This window comes from Dromiciops gliroides, chromosome 3 (assembly GCF_019393635.1).
Source record: "Dromiciops gliroides isolate mDroGli1 chromosome 3, mDroGli1.pri, whole genome shotgun sequence".
Classification (NCBI taxonomy): domain Eukaryota; kingdom Metazoa; phylum Chordata; class Mammalia; order Microbiotheria; family Microbiotheriidae; genus Dromiciops; species Dromiciops gliroides.
The window spans coordinates 643,270,238-643,292,493 of NC_057863.1; the positions used below are offsets into that span (position 1 = coordinate 643,270,238).

At 49.4% G+C, this 22,256-nt stretch overlaps 1 protein-coding gene across 1 annotated transcript in view; it reads right to left on the reverse strand.

Moving 5' to 3' along the window:
• The window catches only part of RYR1 (ryanodine receptor 1), a 95,170-nt gene that overhangs the window by 57,373 nt on the left and 15,541 nt on the right, over positions 1 to 22,256 (reverse strand). The window contains 23 exon segments of the mRNA XM_043991539.1: positions 84 to 284; positions 395 to 649; positions 1,307 to 1,928; positions 2,440 to 2,666; positions 3,873 to 3,959; positions 4,594 to 4,759; positions 8,108 to 8,268; positions 8,476 to 8,608; positions 9,106 to 9,512; positions 10,478 to 10,686; positions 11,122 to 11,296; positions 12,282 to 12,484; positions 13,231 to 13,538; positions 14,434 to 14,517; positions 15,057 to 15,160; positions 15,359 to 15,463; positions 17,252 to 17,468; positions 18,657 to 18,849; positions 19,266 to 19,507; positions 20,174 to 20,307; positions 20,492 to 20,610; positions 21,011 to 21,106; positions 21,297 to 21,432. Coding sequence (XP_043847474.1) covers positions 84 to 284; positions 395 to 649; positions 1,307 to 1,928; positions 2,440 to 2,666; positions 3,873 to 3,959; positions 4,594 to 4,759; positions 8,108 to 8,268; positions 8,476 to 8,608; positions 9,106 to 9,512; positions 10,478 to 10,686; positions 11,122 to 11,296; positions 12,282 to 12,484; positions 13,231 to 13,538; positions 14,434 to 14,517; positions 15,057 to 15,160; positions 15,359 to 15,463; positions 17,252 to 17,468; positions 18,657 to 18,849; positions 19,266 to 19,507; positions 20,174 to 20,307; positions 20,492 to 20,610; positions 21,011 to 21,106; positions 21,297 to 21,432 — 4,584 coding nt within the window.

Genomic DNA, 22,256 nt, shown 5'->3' on the forward strand with positions numbered 1-22,256 from the left:
GGGGCAGGAAGGGAAAGACGGGGCCAGAAAAGAGGCACATGGAGAGTCAGGGGTCCCCTGGCCGGGGCCGGCTCATCAGACACCTGCTCCTGGGGTGGAGAGCGGAACTCCCGGGTGCGCCGGGCGGTCTCCGCTGCAGACATGGTGAAGGCCCGCATGAGCAGGCCATAGCGGCTGCGCTGGTTGGCCTGCAGGTAGTCGACGTAGCGCTCCGAGAAGGCGATGAGGGCCTCCACGCGGTGCTGCAGCTCCTGGTCACAGAAGTACTCCAGCAGATGGCACATCTGAAGGCCAGAGAAAGAGTCAGCCCATGGGCGGCCAGACCACCCAGCAGCAGCTGACCCAGCAAGCCGGGGCGAGGCTGAGTGTGCCCCAGGAGCGCCACTCCACCCACCTGCAGCTTGACTGATTCCGGCAGCTTCATCTGAAGAAGTCCTTCTTCCACAGCTTCCTCTTCCTCTCCCTTCTCTTCCTCCACCTCCTCCTCCTTGACCTCCTCCTCTTTTTCTTCCTCCTCCTCTTCTTCATCCTCTTCCTTCTCTTCTTCATCCTCCTCCTCCTCCTCTTCTTCCTCCTCTTCCTTGAAAACCTCAGGCTCAATCATTCTCAGAATTTGCTTAACATCGTCATCCCCAAAGATGCCCATCACCTGCAGGACCAAGTCCAGACTGGTCACTCAGTGGAGACTTTGAGGCTTCCACCAATGGAGGCCGATGCCCGTCTTCCCCCTCACATTCCTCTCCATGTCCCCTCTGCTCCCCCCAGGACTGTCTTCTCCTTGTCTCACACAAAATCTATGGCATTTCTTTCCTCTTCCCCTCTCCCATCCCTTTCCATCCTCTGGGGTTCAGCTGCCTTCCCTCCTCTAGGAAAGTCTCTCAGACCCCAGAGCCGTCTCCCCCATCGAGCTCCTCTGGCGTCGCCCCCAAACTGTCCCCACATAGTCCCCCAGCCAGGGCTGGGTGGGTAGGAAGGCTGTATGTGATGGATGGAGTGAGTGACCAGTGGAGGGGGAGATGAGATAAGAGGTGGAGAGTGAATGATCTGAGAAAAGAGCTGGCAGTGAAGGGGGTGACTGATGGATGGAGAGAATAATAATGCACAGAGAAAGTCGCCAACTGCAAGGCTAACCGACTGGCGGATGACATGAATGATTGATGGATGAAGTAAGTGATTCGTGGACAGAGTCAGAAGCTGTGAAATATGGAAGGACACTGATGGTGGATAGAATTAGTGACAGATAGATGGGGGGTGGGGGTGGGATAAGTATGCAGTGTAGGGAAGAGGTGAATAACTCAGTGATTACCAGCAGAGTGGACACCAGTTTGAGGACCGGAACAAACTGGAACTCCACAGAGCCACCCACAGGGTCCCGGGCATGCTGGCCTCCATCTCGCACAGCCTCCCCCAGCATCCTTAGTGCCTTGTCACGGAGTACCTCCAGGGGGATGGAGGGGCTGAAGCGGGCAGGGGCCTCGGCAGAACCTGCCCCTACTGGGGCTGTCACGAAACAGGGGGGAGAGAAGTGGAGAGGTGGACGCAGGGAAGTGGAGGCCCCCACACCAGGAAGCCCGTGACACCGTTTGTCTTCCTCCCCAGGGGCAGGGTGGGGGCCGGGAGGGAAGAGCGTGATAGTGCTGGTCTCAGGCGTCAGCGGCACAATATACTCATTGAGCATGGAGCGCCGGGAGCGGCAGGCGCTCTCCAGGTGAATGCTGATGAGCAGGTCATAGTAGCCAGCTCTCAGGGGGCCGGGGAGGTGCGCATCCTCAATGGCGTGAAGCAGCTGGGCCTGGTCCACATGGCTGCAGAGTGCGTGGGCCACTCGGTTGTTCCCCAAGGCACACACGGCCCGGTAGAGGTTCAGGGTGTGGGAGTGGAAGCGTTGTAAGGAGAGACGTTCAGATAGCTCCAGGATGTCCATACAGCTGCAGCCAGAAGAAAGGAAGGAGAGAGAGAGGGATGAAGAGAGAGGCAGAGGGGGAAAGGAAAGAGACAGAGACACAGCAAGATTGAGAGAGAGAGAAGACTGGGAAAGGCAGGAGGTGTGGGAGGGGACAAGAAAGTCCAGATAGTAAGAGATGGAGGGAGTGGGAGAGAGACAGGGAGGGAGGGAGAGGAATTTAGGCAGAGGTAGAAAGAGTGGGAGATTACAGAGAGAGACAGAAAGAGACAGAAACACAGAAAGAGAGACAGAGACAGAGAGATAGAGACAGAGACAGAGACAGAGAGAGAGAAAGAAAGAAAAAAGGAAAGGCAAAGTTAGAGGGACACATCATACACAACAGAGAAAACAAAGGAAACAGAAATAACCACAGGGAGCCAGACACACGAGCTTGAGGGGGGCGGGGAATTTGAGAGGTTCCAGCTTCCCCAGGGCAGGGGCAGAGGGCTTGAAGTGGTCTCCGAGGCCTGGGCTAGGGGGTGGGGGATGCTCACCGGTTCTCCTCGGGGATATGCAAGGCCATCATAGTCAGTGGGTCCTCACACTGCACTGCCCAGCCCAGTCGGTCACCCGCCCGGTGCATCTCCACTTGTAGGAAGTGGTTGGGCATCCTGCTCCAGGACACGGGCATGAGCATCTGTACCTCGAGGCGTGGGGGACACTGTGGGGCTGGGTTCTTCCGCTCACTGAGGAACATGGCAGCTGACAGGGGCATGATATTCTGATGGAGAAGTGGGAATGGTCCGGGGAGAAGTTGAGTGGTCTGAAGGTTGGGGGACTCCTACCTTACCCACTGTCCCCCACCCAACACAAACTTGCCAGTCATTCATGCAGACCATCCTTTCGCTTTACATACCAGCTAAACTGGACCATGTTGTTCCTCGCATCCCCTTGCTCCCCTGCCTTTGCTCAGACTTTTCCCTGTATCTAGAATGTTCTTGGCTATTCACCTAATCCTTCTCCCTCCACCTTCAGAAAGCACTTTGCCCTTTAGACAGCTCATGGAACAGTCTTTGTTATACTGTACAAAAAGCAGGGATCTAATACTATCTAAACTTTCTCTCTCCTCTAATAATTAGGTCAAAGTCAATGAAAGTTTGCATAATTGATGAGTGAACAAACAGATGTCTCTTATTCATTCCACCCATGTATTACTCATTCTAGCCATTCAACATCCATTCACACTTACAGTTAACTCACTGACTCCATCCATCCTTCCTCTTATTCACTGACCATATCATTTACTCACATCATTCATCCCTCATCCTATACATTGGCCACTCACTCCACCCATGTATCAGTTATTTCATCCATTCATACATCTCTTGAATTATCTATTTATCTATCTATCTATTCCTCTTCCCATCTATTTGGCCACTCACTCCATCCATGAATCATTGATCCCATCTAGCCAACATTTACTCACTCTATTCATCCCTCAGTATCTATTCATTTGGCTGCTCCATCTATCTATCAATCATTCTTTCCATGCATCCCTTATTCTACCTTTTGGCCATTCACACTGCTCATGTATCTATTCTATCTAAAAACCCCTCACTCCATCTATCTATCCATTCCTTATTCTACCCATTGGTCACTCACTCAGTTCATGGATAATACATCTCAGTCAACCAACACTCACTCCATCCATTCTTCGGCCTATCCTTTGGCCACACAATCCATCTATTTATCACTCCATCACTCCATCCTTGTCCTATCCACTGACCATTTTATCCATGGATCATTTACTCCATCCACCCATCAATCTATCCATCCTTCACCCCATCCACTGGCCACTCACTCCATCTATACCACTTCTTCCAGGAAGCTCCTGACCACCCCAGTTCACTGGGATCCCTCCCACCTCTGAAGTCCTCCAGCCTTCCCCCCTGCCCCAACTTAAACACCACAACCCCTGCCCCATCACCTTTAGTTTTCCCAGTTCAAATTGCATAATATTTTGGTTGGTGGGCAGTACGAAAGCAGCTGGAAATAGCTTCGTGTTTGGCTCCACCTGGTGGAGAAAGTAGGGAGGACATAAGGAGTGGCCCACAGTTGGAGGGACAGGAGGCCTCTGATGGAGGTCTCTGGTCTGGCAAGGTCAAAGGGAGGAGAAGAGGGAGAGCCAGCTAGCTTGTACTGTTTGAAGCCCCTTGGGCTGGCTTCTGAAGACCCAAAGATATGGCCCCAGCTTCACTCTCCTGCTTTATTGCTTCTCATCAGACTCAGGTTTTCCTAGTTCCTGGACCCACAGGCTCTTTCCTGTTGCTCTATCAGGCCACACCCTCCCCCAACCTCTCTCACCATTTCCCAGGCTCCCTCTGCCTCCAGGGCTCAGACATGGGTCTCTACTAGATCTGCCTCAGTCCCCCTCTTCCCTCCCAAGCTTTTCTGGGTTCATGGCCAGCCTGGGGAACTTTTTGGAATCGGGACAGGGAGTCGTGGGATTGAGTCTTGCCTCTGCAGGTAGGAGCCAGCCTGTGATGGTCCCTGCTCAGCCTCCCCCCATAGGGGGATGGGAGGTCAGAATTGAGGGAGGCTCAGTGAGAACTTGGTCATGGGTGGATTGATAAGGAAAGTCCATCGGGGCATCTGGCTGAGTGATTGAGGGGAGAGGGTGGTGGGAGACTTCTTGGTATGAGGCTGACCTGGAAAAAGGTGTTGCTCTCTTTTCCATTGGCCGTGAAGGTCATGAGGCCAGTGGCCAGGTCCACCAGGCAGCCGATGACCAGGTCCGTGTGGCTAATGCGTCCTTGCTGTCCTGGGCTCACAAAGTCCCCGCCCCACACCATGTAGCAGTTACTGCGCTTCAGGCTAACCAGAAGAGAGGAGAGGTAGTAGTGTCTGCCAGGAGCCTCACCCCCAAGAAGTTCAAGATTCAAAACCTGGCCTTAAACCCAGAGGAGTGAGAATCTAAGACCAGACCTTTCCCCTAGGTACCTAGGATACTGCAGCCCCCTGAACCCAGACCCTCACTCCAGAAATCATTCCTTTTTTTAATTTTTTTTTTTTTTAGTGAGGCAATTGGGGTTAAGTGACTTGCCCAGGGTCACACAGCTAGTAAGTGTTAAGTGTCTGAGGCTGGATTTGAACTCAGGTACTCCTGACTCCAGGGCCGGTGCTCTATCCACTGCTCCACCTAGCTGCCCCTTCCAGAAATCATTCCAAGGGTAGCTAGGTGGTGCAATGGACAAAACACCAGCACCTGAAGTCGGGAGGACCTGAGTTCAAATATGGCCTCAGATACTTATTAGCTATGTGACCCTGGGCAAGTCACTTAACCTTGATTGCTTCCAGGAAAAAAAAACAAACAAACAAACCCAGAAATCATTCCAGAGACCCCAAGTCCTCAGTCACATCTTGACCCCAGAGACATGCCTCCTGCTCCCCAATCTTGAGAACCTGAGAGTCAAAGCTTGATCCCAAAGACCCAAGAGTCTAACATGATTTATTGAAGTCAAAGGAACTTGTGCCAGAAGTGATCTCCAACGTTGTCTAATTCATTTCACAGTCAGTCAACAAGAATTTATAAAGTGCCCACTGTGTGGCAGACACCGTACTGAGAATGGGGAATGCAAATGAAAGGCAGAAACACAGTCCCTGCCTATAAGGGGCTCACTTTCTGACAGGGGAGACAATGTCCATATGAGATGTTTTCATTGTAAGTGGGAGTTAATCTTAGAGCAGTTGATGGACCCTAGCAAGATGTCCTCCGGAAGGTGAGTGTTGAGTTGAGAAGGGGAGGAAGCCAAGAGGTGGAGGTGAGGAGGAAGAGCATTGCCGGGAGGCACAGCCAGGGGAGCTGCCCAGAGTCGGGAGATGGCTTGTCCTCTTTGAGGAACGACCCAAAAGCCAGGGTTGCTGGACCATAGCATGCATGGAGGGGAGTAAGAAGACTAGGAAGGGAAGAAGAGCCCAGGATGTGAAGGACTTAGAAAGGCAAACAGATAATTTTCTACATGATCCTGGGAGCCACTGGTGTTTATTGAGTAAGGGAGTGACGTCATTGGACCTGAGCTTTAGGAAAATCACTTTGTAGCTGATGGGAGGATGGACTGGGGAGAGCTGAGTCAGGCAGACCCACAACAAGCTGCTGCACTAGTCCAGGTGTGAGGTGATGAGGCCGGGGCACCAGGGTGATAGAAGGGTGAATGGAGAAAGGCGTGAAGAAATGACAAGACTGGAAGGGGAGGGGGGGGAGTGGGAACGAGGCGTTGAGGATGACGTGGAGGTGGCAAGTGTGGATGCTGCCAACCAGCAAGGTTGGTAAGAGGGGAGGGACAGAGATAATGAGTTTGAGATGCCCACCAGACATCCAGTGTGAGATGTCCAAAAGATAGTTGGTGATGCAGGCCTGGAGCTCAGGAGAGACGTGGGGGCTTAGAGGTGATAATTAAACCTGAAGGAGTAAGGAGGGAGGAGAGAAAGAGCCCCAGGACAGAGTCCTGGGGGACACCTGCAAGCTAGTGGGCACAACTTGGGGGAAGGTCTGGCAGAGAGTGATGTGAAGCACTGTGGCTGTGGCCACAACGTTTGGAGGTAAGTGAGAAAGCTGAGATTTGAACCCAGGGACTCTATCTGTTTCACGTTATCAGTGTCAGAGTTGGGAGAGCCCTTAGAACAGAGCTGGAGGGGCCTTAGAACAGGGAATGTCCAGGCTGGGAGGGCACCGGAAGCCATCTCTAGTCCTTCCAATCCACCTTGTGGCTAACAAAGTGACCATTGTACATTTCAATCAGCCTTTGTTATCTACTCCCCATGTTGGGTCTTCGATGAAAGCTTTGCTCAGGAAACCTTCCCTGATCTTCTGCATTGTTAGCACTCTCATTCCCCTCTCATTTTCCCTTCAACTGTACCAATTTGTGCCCATGTTTTATGCCCCCAGGGGAATGTAAACTTCTTGAAGACAGGGACTGTTGCTTTTTTCTGTCTGTATCCCTAGCACACAGTAGGTGTTTAATTAATGTTTTTTGTACTGGACTGAAGACTCCAGAGAGGGCATATGGGGGGATTTTCTCTGCTCATAAGGATGGGGAAACAAGGATGACACCATGAAGGGAAAGAATTAAGAATTAAAGAATTCCTGAAACTCTCACCGAAAATAAGAAGGCGTGGAACTTAACCCATTGCCTGCCTGGGACGGGGTGGGTACTTAATAATAAATCCTTCTTGTCTAACTGACTAGATGTCCCTGAGACTCTGTGTCTGGGGGGCAGCTAGGTGGCGCAGTGAATAAAGCACCAGCCCTGGATTCAGGAGGACCTGAATTTAAATCTAGCCTCAGACACTTGACACTTAGCTGTGTGACCTTGGGCAAGTCACTTAACCCTCATTGCCCCACCAAAAAAAAGAAAAAGAAAAGAAAAAGAAAAAGAAAAAGAAAAAAGACTCTGTATCTGTATTCCTGGCCTCGTAACCAATATTTGGTATACAGCAAGTACTTAATGGGCACCACTTGCATTGAGATGGATTGACCTTTAGAGCGGCAGAGTCCCTTAGAGACCATTTAGTTCAGGTCCCACATTGAGCAGAGAGGAATACTGAGGTTCAGGGACAGGCCTATTAAGTGTCCAGAGTCCTTTGCGCATAATAGGTTCTTTTATTTTTTTTTTTAGTGAGGCAATTGGGGTCAAGTGACTTGCCCAGGGTCACACAGCTAGTAAGTGTTAAGTGTCTGAGGCCGGATTTGAACTCAGGTCCTCCTGCCTCCAGGGCCGGTGCTCTATCCACTGCGCCCCCTAGCTGCCCCACATAACAGGTTCTTAGCCAACCTTTGTTGAATTCAGAAACTGGTAGATTTAGAACTGGAAGGAATCAGAGAGTTCGCTGAATCCCACTCCCCTGTTTTACAGATGAGGAAATGGAGGCAAGGCAGAATTGGGGTTTGATTCCCATTCCCCCATGACTCCAGACTCTTCTGCTGAACCACACCCCCTCACCTCCTTCATTTTACAGGAAGGGAAACGGAGGCCCGAAATGTTAAACGCCTTGCCTAAGATCATTCAGCAAATCAGTGAAATGATTTGCCCCATCTCCTCACTCAAAGCTTGTGGCTTTTCCCCCTGAGGCTGTGTTTCTAAGTTGTGTCCGTCCTCCCTTCCGCTTGCCTTTTGGCTTCCACATTCCCAAGCCTCCCAGTGTCCAGATCCCCGGGGTCCTGACCTGTTGTGTACATTGCCTCGGTCATCCCCCATGGTCACCGTCACAGCCCGGACTTTGCTGAGGTCGAAATTCATGTCATGCTGGTGGTAGTCGGGGGTGACCCAGCCTACCCACACTGAGCTGGGCTCCTGGCCGGCAAATACCCGGACCGAGTAGTAATACTAGGAAAAAGGAGGAGAGGTGAGGAGTGGGCGGAGTGGGGGAAGAACAGAGGGGGGACCCTTGCCCAGTACTGGGGACGGCCGGGAGAACCAGGACATCTCCACGGGCTGAGCAGGGACAGGCCTAGTAGAGAACTGGATTCTGGGGCATCTGTTGAGGGGTCTGAGAACTCTACCCTAGGCCCCACCTTATCTCACAATCCTCACCGTGGTGGTGTTGAGGATGATCTCGGGGTCATCCCTGTTGTCGGCAGGCACCACATCACGAGGGAGTCGGGGCAAAGCAGGTGTGGCAGGGGACTGAGTCATCATGGCTGCCTTCTTGGCCTTGAACAAGAACCTGGGGATTGCAGGGCGGGTGGGGGAGAGAAGAGGAGACACAAGAGCCCCACCATCAGAGTCTATACTTCCTTGTTGCTGTTTCTCTGTTTCAGACATGGTACCTGCTCCCCCCTGCCCCCCCCCCAAAGTCTCACCAAGTCATTAATTTGAAGGAAGGGGATCCAGAGCTAACTGATCCACCTTGAATGCTGAGAGCCCCTCAGGATGTTTTAGGATTTTGGGGGGTACTCCAGGGTGCCCAGTACTGGAGGCTCCTCTGAGTATACTTAATCCTCTTAATACATCAGAGCACAATCTCAAGATCATAGAATTTCGAGGTGCCTAGGAGACCACCTTGCCCAATCCTCTGATTTTATAAGTGAGGCTCAGAAAGGAATGAACAGAGTTGGTATTTGAACCCCAGCTTTCCATACACAGTCCCCTTCCCATCTGATACCATGTTGTCTCTCTTGGTGTTGAGATTTACTGGCCCAGACTATGACCTTCCACACTCACCCCCTCTTCTTGCTCTTCTCAGTGGCAGCATCCTTCTCGTTCTCAGCCCGGGCTGGGGACCCTCCTGTTGCATCAGCCCCTGTCTGAGATCCCCCTGCTGCTCCATCTTTGGTGGGCCCCCCAGTCCCATCCTTGTTCTCAGCATCGCCTGTGCGTCCTGCTGAACGTTGCAGCTGCTCATAGTCTGGGTCAGGCTCAGCCGCCCGGACCTCATCATCCCCGGGAGGTTGAGGTCCCGGTGGGGCCAGAGGAGTGGCTCCTGGTGTGCATCGGAAGTGCTGATAGAACTGGACAGGAAGACTCAACCGTAGAAACATCATCTCCACCAGGCTATTCTGGGAGCCCCATGTTCGGTGTGTCAGGCGCAGGCAGGGAGGAGTGTCCACCGTGCCATCCACTCGGGTCACCTATGGGAGTGGGATTGTTGGGGGGTGGGGCATCAGGCCTTTAGAAACTACAGAGCCCAGAGATTCAGGATAACCTTCTGCCTAAAACCCTTCTCAATCCCCTCAACTATGTTCAGCCTTCCCACCTTCCACTGAACTCATTTGTATATTCTGTATTGATTCACTTTATCTTGTCTATATTTTTATGTTTTTGTTGAATCCTTCATTAGGATATAAGCTCACTGAGTAGGGATGGTTTCCTTCTTTGTACTTGTATCCCCAATGCCTGGTACAATGCCTGACACACAGTACATGTTTAATAAATGTCCATTGCTTGATAAGTTAGATTTATGTAAGAAAACCAGACTAAATACAACTAAGTCCTGATTAGTGCAAGCAATGAATTATTCCCCTGGAAGTGGTCACATTAGTCAAATTCCCATTGCCTATTTCCATTGGGCTGAAGACAGTGACCACATTTTCCATAATTCTAACCCCAAACAATGTGAATTTGAATACATGCAACCACTTCAGGGCATTCATGACTGGCACTAATCAGCACATAATTAGCCAATGATGGAAAACAGTAAAAGTTAGTGAGGAAGGTACCAAACTGTACCTAGGTGTTCATATTTTTCTAAATCTTATACCAGAATTAGAGTGTTTTGTAGCTGGATGGGAATTTATAGCTTATCTAGCATGACTCTCTTATTTCAAAGAGGAAGTGGGGAAGCCCAGAGATGTTCGATCCCACAGCTAGTAAGTAGCAAAAGGCAAAACTGGAGTTCCGGTTCTCCTGACTCCAGTCTGGCTTCCCCATATTGTTCTCTCCCAGCAAGTTGGTGAGAGTCATGTCCCAACCTCAGATCTCCTAACTCTCAGTTAAGTGTATCCCACATTGATTACAGAGGGTCATCTGAGTGGGAGAAAGGCAGGAAAGGAGCTGGGGCATCTCTGGCCCTCCAGAGGGAAAGGGGAGGTCTCACCTCATAGTGGGGATGATCAGGGGGCATAGGTTCAAACTGGGGCAGGCTCTTGCTGAACCAGGTGGTGACAGGCCTCTGCATGTTGATGGCAAAAGGTTCAAAGCCCTCCTGGAGTCCACAGATGGTGAAGTAGCGAAGAGATCCCACATCCTGGCCTAAATTTAGGCGTCCCACCTGGCCTAGGCCCAGGCTGCAGACGGGGAGGAATCCTGGGTGGGAGGGAGGGTGAGAGGGACACGGGGTGAGGGGATGAGGATCACAGGGGTTCAGAAGGTAGATAATAGTAACTCCTATGTCTCTGAGGCTTCTAAGTTTATCTTTACAGCAATCTCTGTGAACCACCACAATAATAATAGCTAGTATTTACATAGCACTTTAAGCTTTGCAAATCTCTTTTCCAATGTTATCCCATTTTATAGGATACCTGGGAGGGAGGTGCTGGTATTAGCCCTATTTTGCAAATGAGGAAACTGAGGTAGAAAGGAGTTAAGTGACTTGCTCAGAAACTGTGTCTGAGCTGGTATTTGAACTTATGTCCTCCTGACTCCAAGCCTGGTGCTCCTTCCCCTGCTGCCTCAAGGGAGACTCAAAGGCTTTGGGGAGCAAGGGGAGGTTGAAAAAGAAGCTAAGATGGGCATCCTCACCATCCCCAATCTCAATCTCTTTGAAGGCTGTCTCTGAGCCTGAGTCAGACATGAGCACTTCTCCATTGAGTGTGAAGAGGATGGTGTTCTCCGTGAGGTCAATCATACACCCAACCACATCTCCTGGTTGCCAGGGTCGGCCAAACGGTTCACTGCCCATGTGCCAGCGTTGCCCCTACAGATATACAGGATGAGAATCACCCATGGATAAGAGAGAGATACAGAGAAACAGAGAGAAAAGGTCACAGTTTCCAGGAACAGAAGAGTAAGAAAGGTGCTTGTCATTATCTTAATTCCCCAGCATTACCCCCAAACTCTACCTCTACTTTGGGACATTCTCTACCCTCTCCCTTAGCAACAGGGAGAGAGAAGCACATCATTTCCGTGTGTCTGCCTATTCTTGTCTTCAGCAAAAACCTTGTTAGATGGATGGATGGATAAGTAGATGACCGAATCAATAGATTGGTGGGCAAATAGGTAATTAGTTAAGTTGAAGGACAGATATGTGAAATGAGTGAATGAACAAAAATTTGGATGAATGAATGAATCAGTGGAGAAGTGAAGAATAAATGAAAAGATGGGTGGATGGATGGATGGATGGATGAATCAATGAAAAGAAAAATTGGAAGGCCAGTTAGGTGAAGAGATGAATAAGTAGATGAATAAATCAATAGATGGGTCAATAGACAGATGAATGAATATTCATGGATAAATAGAGAGACAGATAAAAATTGCTCATTGGATTTTTTTGTTTGTGACTTGTTTTTCTCTAGGTTCTGCATCAAAATTCATTTTGGAAGGAAATGTCTGTGGTCAGCATTGAGAGGAGGGGGAGGAAGGAGAGAGAAAGGTGGCCTATTGGCTCTGATGATTCCCAGGGTTCATTTTGCCTGTCTCAGGGGAGGGCTAGGGAGAGAGGTTGGTCCTACTTTCTGGAGAAGGATGGAGAAGAAGAGGGACTTCTCCTTGAGAGATGTTAAATGGACTGGGGGTTCATTTAGGGGAAGATGAGTAGATGACAGGCCAAAGACAGAACAGGACTAGAGCAAGTCTGGGGAGAAGACTCTCTCTAGAGGAAACATTGGTGGCTAGGGTACAGGTGAAGGGGAAGCTGGATTTAGAAGAATGGGGTAGGGGCAAGGTGGGCTGGAGGTGCTCACTCGGTGGCCATTGAAGACGTAAGCCAAGTCGTCTGCTCCCAGTTCCACATCTGGCCGCAGCTCTGGACGGGCCCAGCCCACACGCATCTCTCCAGTGGTGACAGCCTCAAACTCGAAATACCAGCGGCCGCTCTGCACGGCGTATGTGCGTTCTGACCGGAAGATACGCACCCGGTCCCCACTTGACTGGTTCTCTATTTGGCCTGGGAGCAGGGAATACCAAAGAGGGGGATGGGTCACAGAGGACAGAGAAACCAAAGGAACATAGTGGGAATGCATCGGGTAAAGGGAAAAGAGGTTTCCTAGGATTTTGGTGAGGGGGTGAGTGAAAAGGGTCAGCGTGAGGAGAGGAGGGGTGGCCAATTCTGATGAATAGTCTGTGAAAAACTCTCTCCTAACTTGAGAACAAATGGTCAGTGAAGCAGAAAGAGCAACAGAGACACAGAGAGGGCTGGAAAGAGAGATAGGGAAGGAAGGACAGAGAGAAATAATCAGTTGTTGAGTTGAGTTGAAGAGGAAATGTAGAGGAAATAGGAATGAGAAATACAAAGAAGAAGGAAAATGAGGATTGGAAGAAAGGTAGGGTAGAAGAGAGAAAGTGAAAAAGAGAGAGATGAAGGGATAGAAAAAGAGAGAAGGGGAAAGGGAGAGAGAAGAAGACATCAAGGAAATAGAAGAGGGATAAAAAGACAGAAAAAACTGAATATGAGACCAAAAGAGAGAAAATGAGAGAGAGACAGAGACAGAGACAGAGACAGAGAAGAGAGGGAGGGAGGGAAGGAAGGAGGGAGAAAGACAGAGGGAGTCTGGCAGATAGGGAGGAGAAAAAAGAAAGGAAAGAAAAATGGATTCTCTCTGGTTTGGTTTAAAAACAAAACAAAACCCTGGGGTCATTTGCTGGGCTCCTGAATCCTAAAGGTGAATGAAGGAAGTGTCAGGAGTCACTCACTGGACTCCTGGTCAGGTGGCTCGATGTTGTAGCCATAACCCAGGAGGGTGCGCACGGCTTGGCAGAGACTGTCTCGGTTGCTACGCTTGGTGGCCTCATCCAGGAGGCGGTAGGGGACAAGTCGGGGGTTCCTTCGGGCAGGGATGTCTTGGACAGCGCTATAGCTCCAGCCTTGACCCACACGATCTCTAGCCCATACATTGTGCCCATTCTCAGCCAGCCGGTCAACAAGTGTGGTCTGTGCTGGTGTTAACCGCACGTGGCTCAGGTCCAATGGAGCCGGCTTGTACCGATTACTCATCATGTACCTGCAGATGCCAAAAAAGACTGACCTCTAACCCCTGACCTTCTGGTCTGCCTTGCTTCTGACCCTGTTACCCGGAATGACATAACTATAAGGGAGTATAACCTAGATCTGAGCAGGGTATCCTCTTCTTAACATTCCTGACAAGTTGTCTCCCCTTGACCCACCACCTCCCAGGGGAAGTCGTCCATTCCTTATTAGGACAGCTCCAATTGTCAGTCCCACCCCTCCAAGGCTCCAGGTCCTTTCCCCCTTGGGGCTGAACAAGCGCAGCCCCTGTTCCAGGAGACAAGCCTTTAAATAGTTGAAGGTGGCTCTCATGCCACCCCACCCTAAGCTCTTCTGCAGGCTAAGCCTCCTCCTATGCCCTTTGGGCACTAATTCTCTCACCATCCTGGTCACCCTCCTCTGGATGCTCTCTAGTTTTTCACTGGCCTTAAAAATGTGCTGCCCAGAAGAAAAGATCAGACTCTAGATGAATCTGGTCTGACCAGGACCAAGTACAGGGTCACTATCACTTCCCTTGGCTCCTTGGCCATAGCCTCCTTGAATACAATGGATTAAGGTTGTCCTGATGTTCTTAGCTATCAACAATTGCTGACCAGTTGGCTGACAGTCCTGTTTTGTCTGGAGTCTGGACTCCACGAACACCAGTAGGGCTAGCCTGGCCTCAGCAACCTACCTATACCTGCGCAATTGAGTTTGGGGACCCAGATGGAAGACAGTATTTTTCTTTTATATTTTATCTTTGTAGATTGAATCATTCTTGCCTAAGACATCTGGGGGCCCTTGGGCCTCTAAAACTTTTCCCCTGGACTTATGATCCCTTTCCTCTGACCATAAACCTCTCTCCCAGCTCCCCTTCCCTCAAGCTTCACCCCAGGATCCCCCAAACTCACGTCTTGGGGAGTTTTGTTTTCTTGAGGTTCTCCTCAGCCTTCTCGTCGGCCATGCCTACATGGCACCCCAAAGCCAGCAGGGTCCTAGAGAGGGAGAAGGGATCAGCCCCTAAGCCCATCTCCCAGATCCACACACTTTCCCACCCTGCTTTGCCCAAGATCTCTTCCAATATATCTATTTTTTTTTTTGGTGGGGCAATGAGGGTTAAGTGACTTGCCCAGGGTCACACAGCTAGTAAGTGTCAAGCGTCTGAGGTCGGATTTGAACTCAGGGATTCCTGAATCCAGGGCTGGTGTTTATCCACTGCACCACCTAGCTGTCCCCTCTTCCAATATATCTAGAGTTCTCTCTGAACCAGTCTCTGCCTCTACTTCTCTCAATGTTTTCCTGTCTCCCCATCCCTTCCTCTCCCTTCTCCCTTCTCTCTCTATTCTCTTCTCCCACTCTATCTTTGCCCTGTCTTTCCCACTCACAGTTTATTTCTTGGTCTTTCCCTAGCCCCTAGCTCTCAGTATGTCTCTGTTTCCCTTCTTATCTTTGCCTCTCCTTCTCCCAGACTGCTTTCCCTGACCTCTCTCTCTCTCAGCCTCCATGTCTCTTTCCCCAACTCTGGGTTCCTTACTTGAGTGTCTCCCCTGACATCTGCAGATTGTAGTTTCTCTCAGGCTCTGGGAGGTTGTGAAAGTCCACCAGGCATGGGTGAAGCCGTTTGTTATCATCCCGCACCTAGTTCAAAGGAGGGAGTGTCATTGGGGCACAGAAATCACTTCCCAGATTCCAGTCAGGGTCATATCCCAGCCTCCATCCTTCCTTTCCTCCTAGTTCAGATGCTTCTATGTCCACGGGGACACCCTTCCTCCTATGATAGGAAAATCATCCTTCCTCCCAGGCATCTTGATCCCCCTAGAGCCAGCCCTCCCTCACCGGGCCATAGGTCCATCCTTGCTCAATGCGAGTCAGAGCCCAGAGCTCATGGATGTTCTCTGCCAACTTCTCACGGATCCGTTCCAGGTGAGGTGGTAAAACAATCTTTGGGGAAAAAGAGACTGTGTGAAATCCTGGACCTCCCACTGGTGTGACACCTCACCCACATCCCCTTGGTCTCAGTCCAAGGACTTAGGACACTCCTTTTTCCTTTCTTCTAGGGCTTAAGGACCAAATCGCCTGTTTCCATCCAATGCCAAACACTAGTTCTGAACTCCTGTCAGCTGAGAACAGAGCCCCCATCCCCCAGCTACTCATCTCCCCCTTCTTACCCACTCCAAGATCAGTGGGGATTTCTTTTAAGTATTCTATTTCCCATTCTGATAATCTGGGATATTTATATTTTTGTAAACATCCATTCATTTTGCTTAGATTATCAGCTTTACTGGCATATAATTGGGCAAAATAACTCCCAATAATTGCTTTAATTTCATTTCTGTTGGTGATGCATTTATCCTTTTAATTTTTGAAACTGGTAATTTGATAACTTTATTTTTTTAAAAATAAAATTAACCATTCCCCCCCCCATAAAACTAGCTCCTAGCTCCTAGCTCCTAATTTTATTTATTAGTTCAACGATCCTTTTACTTTCAATCTTATTCATTTATTCTTTGATTTTTCAGGATTATTAGGTTTTCTGTTTTCTATAATTTGGTGTTTGGTTTCCACAATTGGAGATTTTGCATTTGCTTTTTTTCTCTAGTTTTTTTTTTAGTTACATGCCCAATTCATTGATCTGCTCTTTATTTTTTTTTTGATGTATGCATTTAGAGATATAATTTCTGCCCTCAGTACTTCTTTGGCTGTATCCCACAAATTTTGGTATGTTGTCTCATTGCTGTCATTCTCTTTAATGAAATTATTGATTTTTTTCCTATGATATGTTCTTTGATCCACTCATTCTTTGTGTTTAGATTAGTTTCCAATTAATTTTTAATCTGTTCTTCCACAGTACTTTATTGAATATAATTTTTATTGCATTATGATCTAAAAGGGTGAATCTAATATTTATGCTTTTCTGCTTTTGGTCATCAGGTTTTTTTATGCCCTAATACATGGTAAATTTTTGTGAAGGTGCCATATATAGCTGAGAATAGGCATACTCCTTTCTATTTCCATTCAATTTTCTCCAGAGGTCTATCATATCTAACTTTTCTAAAATTCTATTCAGGTCTTTAACTTTTTTCCTATTGATTTTATGGCTAGATTTATCTAGCTCTAAGAGAAGAAAGCTGAGATTCCCCTCATCAGTGAGATTTCTAAGGAACTTTGTCTCTAGCAAGGAAAGATTCATGGACAGGGTACGAATAAAAGATCAATTTAGGATTGGAATGAGCCTTAGAGAGCATCTAGTTTGAACTTTTTAATTTTATAGAGGAGGATACTAAGGCCCTAAGAGATCGCTCTCATTTTACAAATCAGGAAACTGAGTCCCATGGAAGTAAAGTGATTTGCCCCAAGCCTAAGCAGATTGTTTGGCTGCACCTTCACTGGGCACTCACAGTCCAAGAGATCCTACCCCTACCCTCACAAATTTCTTAGGTTCTCATTCATCTCTTCTTTTCCCTCATCTGCCTGTTGCCCTTCCCCCTCCCCCAATGCCATTCAATTTAATGAGCACTAATTAAGGCACCTACTATGCCCCCAGGCAGTGTACTAGATGCTGGAGAAAAAAAAGAAAAGAAATGAAACATGCCTATCTTCCAGAAGCTCCCACTCTACTGAGATACTATATGGGTGATGTTCAGACTGGGCCTCCCCTTGCTATGCTTTTCCTCATACTGGCTCCTGCCCCCTGCTCCCCCCCTCCTCCCTACTGCCTCTGCAGTTTACCTGGATAGTGTCTACAGGGCATGGCACAAAGTCAGTGTGGGACAGGCAGCAGGTAGGTCCCAAGAGGTGAGGCCCATATGATCCTTCCCGACGGTACTCTTTAATGGGCTCCAGTCGGAGGCGCTCTCGGGGGAGTAGAGCCTCATGACATGGGGCATAGCCCGGTGGTGGGAGGAATTTGAACTCTCCATGGCGACCACCAAGGAGAAACCGTACCCTAGGTAGGAGAAGGAGGGAGGAAGGGGACACAGGGGTCACAGGCCATCTTCCCTGGAAAGAGCACTGGCCCTGGATTCAGGAGAACCTGAGTTCCAATTCAACCTCAAACACTTGACATGTATTAGCTGTGTGACCCTGGGCAAGTCATTTAACCCTCATTGCCCCACAAAAAAAAAAGTCCAAGGTGGGATAGTTAGTGAGGGGAAGGGGATTTAAAGGTTGAGGAAATGGAAAGGGACCCTGGGGAATAGCATTTCCCATGCATGAAGGTTCACAAAGTCTTTTACTCAAAGCAGAGTAGGAATATTCTTTATACCATTTTACAGGGGAGAAAAATAAGGCCCAGGAAAAGTGACTTTCCCATCACACATAGCTAAGTGACGTCAGAGCTAGAATCTGAACCCAGGTCTAGGTCTAGGACTCTCCTCTCTGGGCCAGGAAGTGATTAGAAAATACAAATGGTGCCCTTAGAATTCCATCACATGCCCCAAAGTGATATGAGGAAAGGCCCCTCCCTGCTTCTTTGCAGAGAGGGGGCACCATGGTGGGGAATGCTGGACATTATGTCAGCCTTGGCAGATGTTTGACTTGCTCTCCCCCCATTTTTATTCCTTTTAAGGGATAACTCTCTGGGAAATAGAGCAGAGAGTGATACATTAGGAAATATAGATGATATAAAAGCTGAAGATAGAGACAAAAATATTTTTTTTTTAAAGAAAGAAAAGAACGCTGCTGGACTTGGAGTAACAGCGTTATTGTTGAGTTGTTTCAGTTGTGTCTAACTGTCTGTGACCCTATTTGGGGTTTTCTTGGCATAGATCCTGGACTGGTTTGCCATTTCCTTCTCTAGGTAATTTTACAGATGAGGAAACTGAGGCAAACAGGGTGAAGTGACTTGCCCAGGGTCACACCTCTGTCTGAGGCCAGATTTGAACTCAGGAAGATGAGACTTCCTGACTTCAGGCTTGGCACTCTCTGCATGGCAGAGTACCAGTACCTGAGTTCAAATCCTTACTCTATCACTTCTTATTTATGCCACCTTGCCACCCTGGACCCTGCGGACCCACAGACTTAGGAGGTCTTGGGAGTGGGTGGGAAGGAAAGTTTATGGGAAATGAGAAAGGGAAAAAAGAAAGGGAAATGGACAACAATGGCAGAGAAAGAGGGGATGGAGCAGCCTCCTTACCGAACACCAGCAGAGAAGCTGACCACAGGGAAGAAGAGCCCATCCAGGTTGAAGGACTCAAAGACGCCTTGCACAGGGCAGCCATTGATCCGGAATGAGATGGATGGGACACTCAGGTCCAGGCAACAGCTAACCACATCCTCTGCAGCCAGGAGATGCTGGCCTGGGGAAGCCACTGGCCGGGCAACTCGCCCTGCAATTGAGGGTTATGGGGGTTACAGAGCTGGCATGGGCAGTGGGGTCCCTAGGAGAAATGGGGTTGAGAGGTTCTAGGCAACAGGGCTTAGAAGTCCCTAGGGGCCAGGATTTGGGGAGATCAGGGACCCCAGAAGATGTGAAAGAGACTAGGCATCAGAGGTCAAAGGCCAGGAATCCCAGGAGATAAGATTCAGAAGCTGGGGATCCCCTATAATTAAGGGTCCATGAATTAAGTTTAGAAGTCAAAGTTTAGAGTCAGGGGTCCTTATGAGTTCCTAAGAGATTAGGATCAGACACCAGCAGTTCTAGGTCATTAGGGCTCAGGGCCTGGAGTCTCCCTGATATGAAAACCCCAGGAAATAGGTTGGGGCTCCCTGGGGGTCAGTGTACTGGAAGGTCAAAGTGCAGTACCAGACCAGAGGTGCAGTCCATCAAAGCCATAGGAGTAGAGGTCGTCTCCAACACCATTGCCGCCCCAGCCTTCCCCACCCCCAGGGTAGGGGCTGTAGCCCTCGGTGAGGGCCCAGCCCACCCTCAGGTGTGTGGCTTGGGCAGTCAGGAACGGTTCCACTGAGTCCACCATGACTTCAAAGTACCACTTTCCATACTGCGTGGTCCCCTCAGCCCGGCCCACAAAGATATTGGGGCGTATGCTGGGGAGAGAGGTATGGAGAATGAGACATAGAGTGAAGGAGAGGCAGGAGAGATAGAGAGGGAGATGGAGATAGACGATGGTGACAGGAGAGATAGAGAGGGAAGGTGACATAGGAAGGAGAAAGAGAGGGGGGAAGACAAGTGAGAGATAGGAGAGGGAAAGAGGTGGAGCACAAGAGACATGAGGAGAGGGAGAAATAAGAGAGACACAAAGTGTATGGGAAAATAACAAAGGGAAATACATATGGGGAAAAGAGCAGGAGAGATATGGAGGGAATGAGACTGGAAGAAAAGATATAGAGCACTGGGGAAGTTATAGGGGAAGATATGGAGAAAGAGGCATAAGAAGGAGAGACAGGGAAAGAAAAATGGGCTACAAGAAGGAGAGATGAAGGGAAGAGATGCACAAGAGGAGAGACTACTGTATGTGAGCAGGAAAGCTATCAAGCAACATGAGGGAGGCACAGAGAGGAGAGAGACACTGAAAAAGGAGACAGGATGGAAGATAGGGTGATTTGGGGAGTGTTGGGGACCCCAGGTTTGAATTTGGGGTACATGGGGAATTATGTTTGGTGGGGAGGGGGTCTAAGATCAGGGATTGGACCTCACCCTGATGACATAGTAGCTAGAGTGGTCTTAGCTAGGGGTAGGGGTCAGGCTCAGACCTGGTGACATAGTTAATGAGGTTGGTCTGCAGTAGGAGCTCACGCCCTGGAAGGAGGTTCTCAGTGATGAGGACCTGGTTGGAGCGGACAGCGACACCATTACACACGCACAGAGAGCACAACACGTCCAGAACCTAGCAAGGGAAGGTCAGGGATTAGGGGTCAGAATACAGGGCCAATGACCAGGGTCTAGGGAGGAACAGGTTCAGAGATCACGGCAGGAGACGGGGTCAGGTCATGGTTTGGGAAAAGGGGTCAGAGGTTAGAAGAGGAGAGGCACTGGGGTGAGAGGTCAGAGTCAGAGGTTGGAACACAGACCTTGTGGTTCCGGCCATGCTTGTCCAACAGGGAAATGATAGATTTGATATGATTCTCCTGGATGATGTTAAGTACTTCTGGACTCTCTATCAGTACGCAGTAAAGGACTTCCAAGATCCCTGAAGTGAGGGCAGGCAGGACAGGGGTTTCAGCACTGCCTGTAGCACTGTCTTTCCCACTCTCCCTCCCTTTGCTTGTCTCACTTCAGCATTTCTTCTCTCTCCCTTTATTCATGTCCTGAATCCTCCTTCTTGCTAGCTACACTCTTGGGCAAGTCATCTATTCTCTCTGGGCCTCAGTTTCTCCATCTGTAAAATGAAAGAGCTGGACTAGATGGACTCACATCCCTTCCAGCTCTTAAATCTTTTGTCTCAGTCTCCCTCTATGACTGTGTCTGTCTCATTCTGTATTTCTCTGGGACTCTCCTGGGTTCCCTTGAGTGCCTGCCTCTGACTCACTGTGGGTCTCTTGCTTGAAGCTGACCCTCCCCCTTGTCGATTTCCCCTGGGCTTCCCATACCAGAAGAGGCCTCCAGACGATCCAGCTTGCTGACGAGCCAGTCGAGGTTGTGGGAGAAGAGGGCACAATTGGTACGGTTCCCCCGAATCAAAGAGGCTGAGGATGAAGAAAATAGATGAGAGCTCCAAAAGCAGAGAAATCTGAGGTCACATGGGGCTCTGGAACCTTGGGTGCCCCAGGCCTCAGAGGACAGGGACTTGGAATGAGGGTCGGAAACAGAGAGGAACTGAGGGGTCTGAGGAACAGGGGACCTAGCACTGGGTGACTTCAGGTTGGGACTTCTTACCCAAAAGCTCATAGAGTAAGTTCACAATCTCTTTCCAAGACTCAGCTGCCTCCTCTCCTGCAAACTCAGCAAAGTGGGCAGCTGTGGAGTAGACGTTGAGCCGGTCGATACAGTTCAGAACCAAGGACAGCATTCCCTGGAAGGGTTAAGAGTGGGAGGCAAAGTGAGGCTAGCAAGAGGGTCCCTTTCCTTTGCCTACTCTCTGTCTCCTCCTCACTCATTTCCTTTTTTTTTTTTTTTTAGTGAGGCAATTGGGGTTAAGTGACTTGCCCAGGGTCACACAGCTAGTAAGTGTCTGAGGCCAGATTTGAACTCAGGTACTCCTGACTCCAGGGCCAGTGCTCTATCCACTGTGCCACCTAGCTGTCCCTCACTCATTTCCAAGATGTACTGTCAGAAGGGAGGCCATTCAAGTCCATCCCCATTTTAGAGAAAGGGAAACTGAGGCTCATAGCAAGAAAGAGCCTTGCCCAAGAGTCCACAGCAAATACAGGAGAGCTAGGGTTAGAACTTGGATCTTCTGACTCCCCATGGCTCTTCTGAGGGGGCTGGACTCCAAGATCCTTTCTATTTCTGTCTCCAACCTAATTCATCTAAAATAGAACTCATCATCTTTGCCCCAAACACATCCCCCCTCCAAAGTTCCCTATTCCTCATGATGCACTGCCACCATCCTTCCATTCTCCTGGGCTCTCAGCCTCCCTCACAGGCCAGATCCAGCCAGCTGCTGATCTTCTTATAGCTACCTCCAGGTTTCTACCATCTGTCTCCTTCTCTCCACTCAGCCCAGGCTTCATCACCTCTCGTTTATCCTATTGTGATAGCCTCCTGATTAGTCTCCCTGCCTCATGTCTCTTCCCCTCTTCCAATCCATCCTCCAGCCATCTGCCACAAGATGCTTCCTATGACTTGTGATGAAATAATGGGATTTAGCAGATACTCAAAGACCCACCTGGAGAT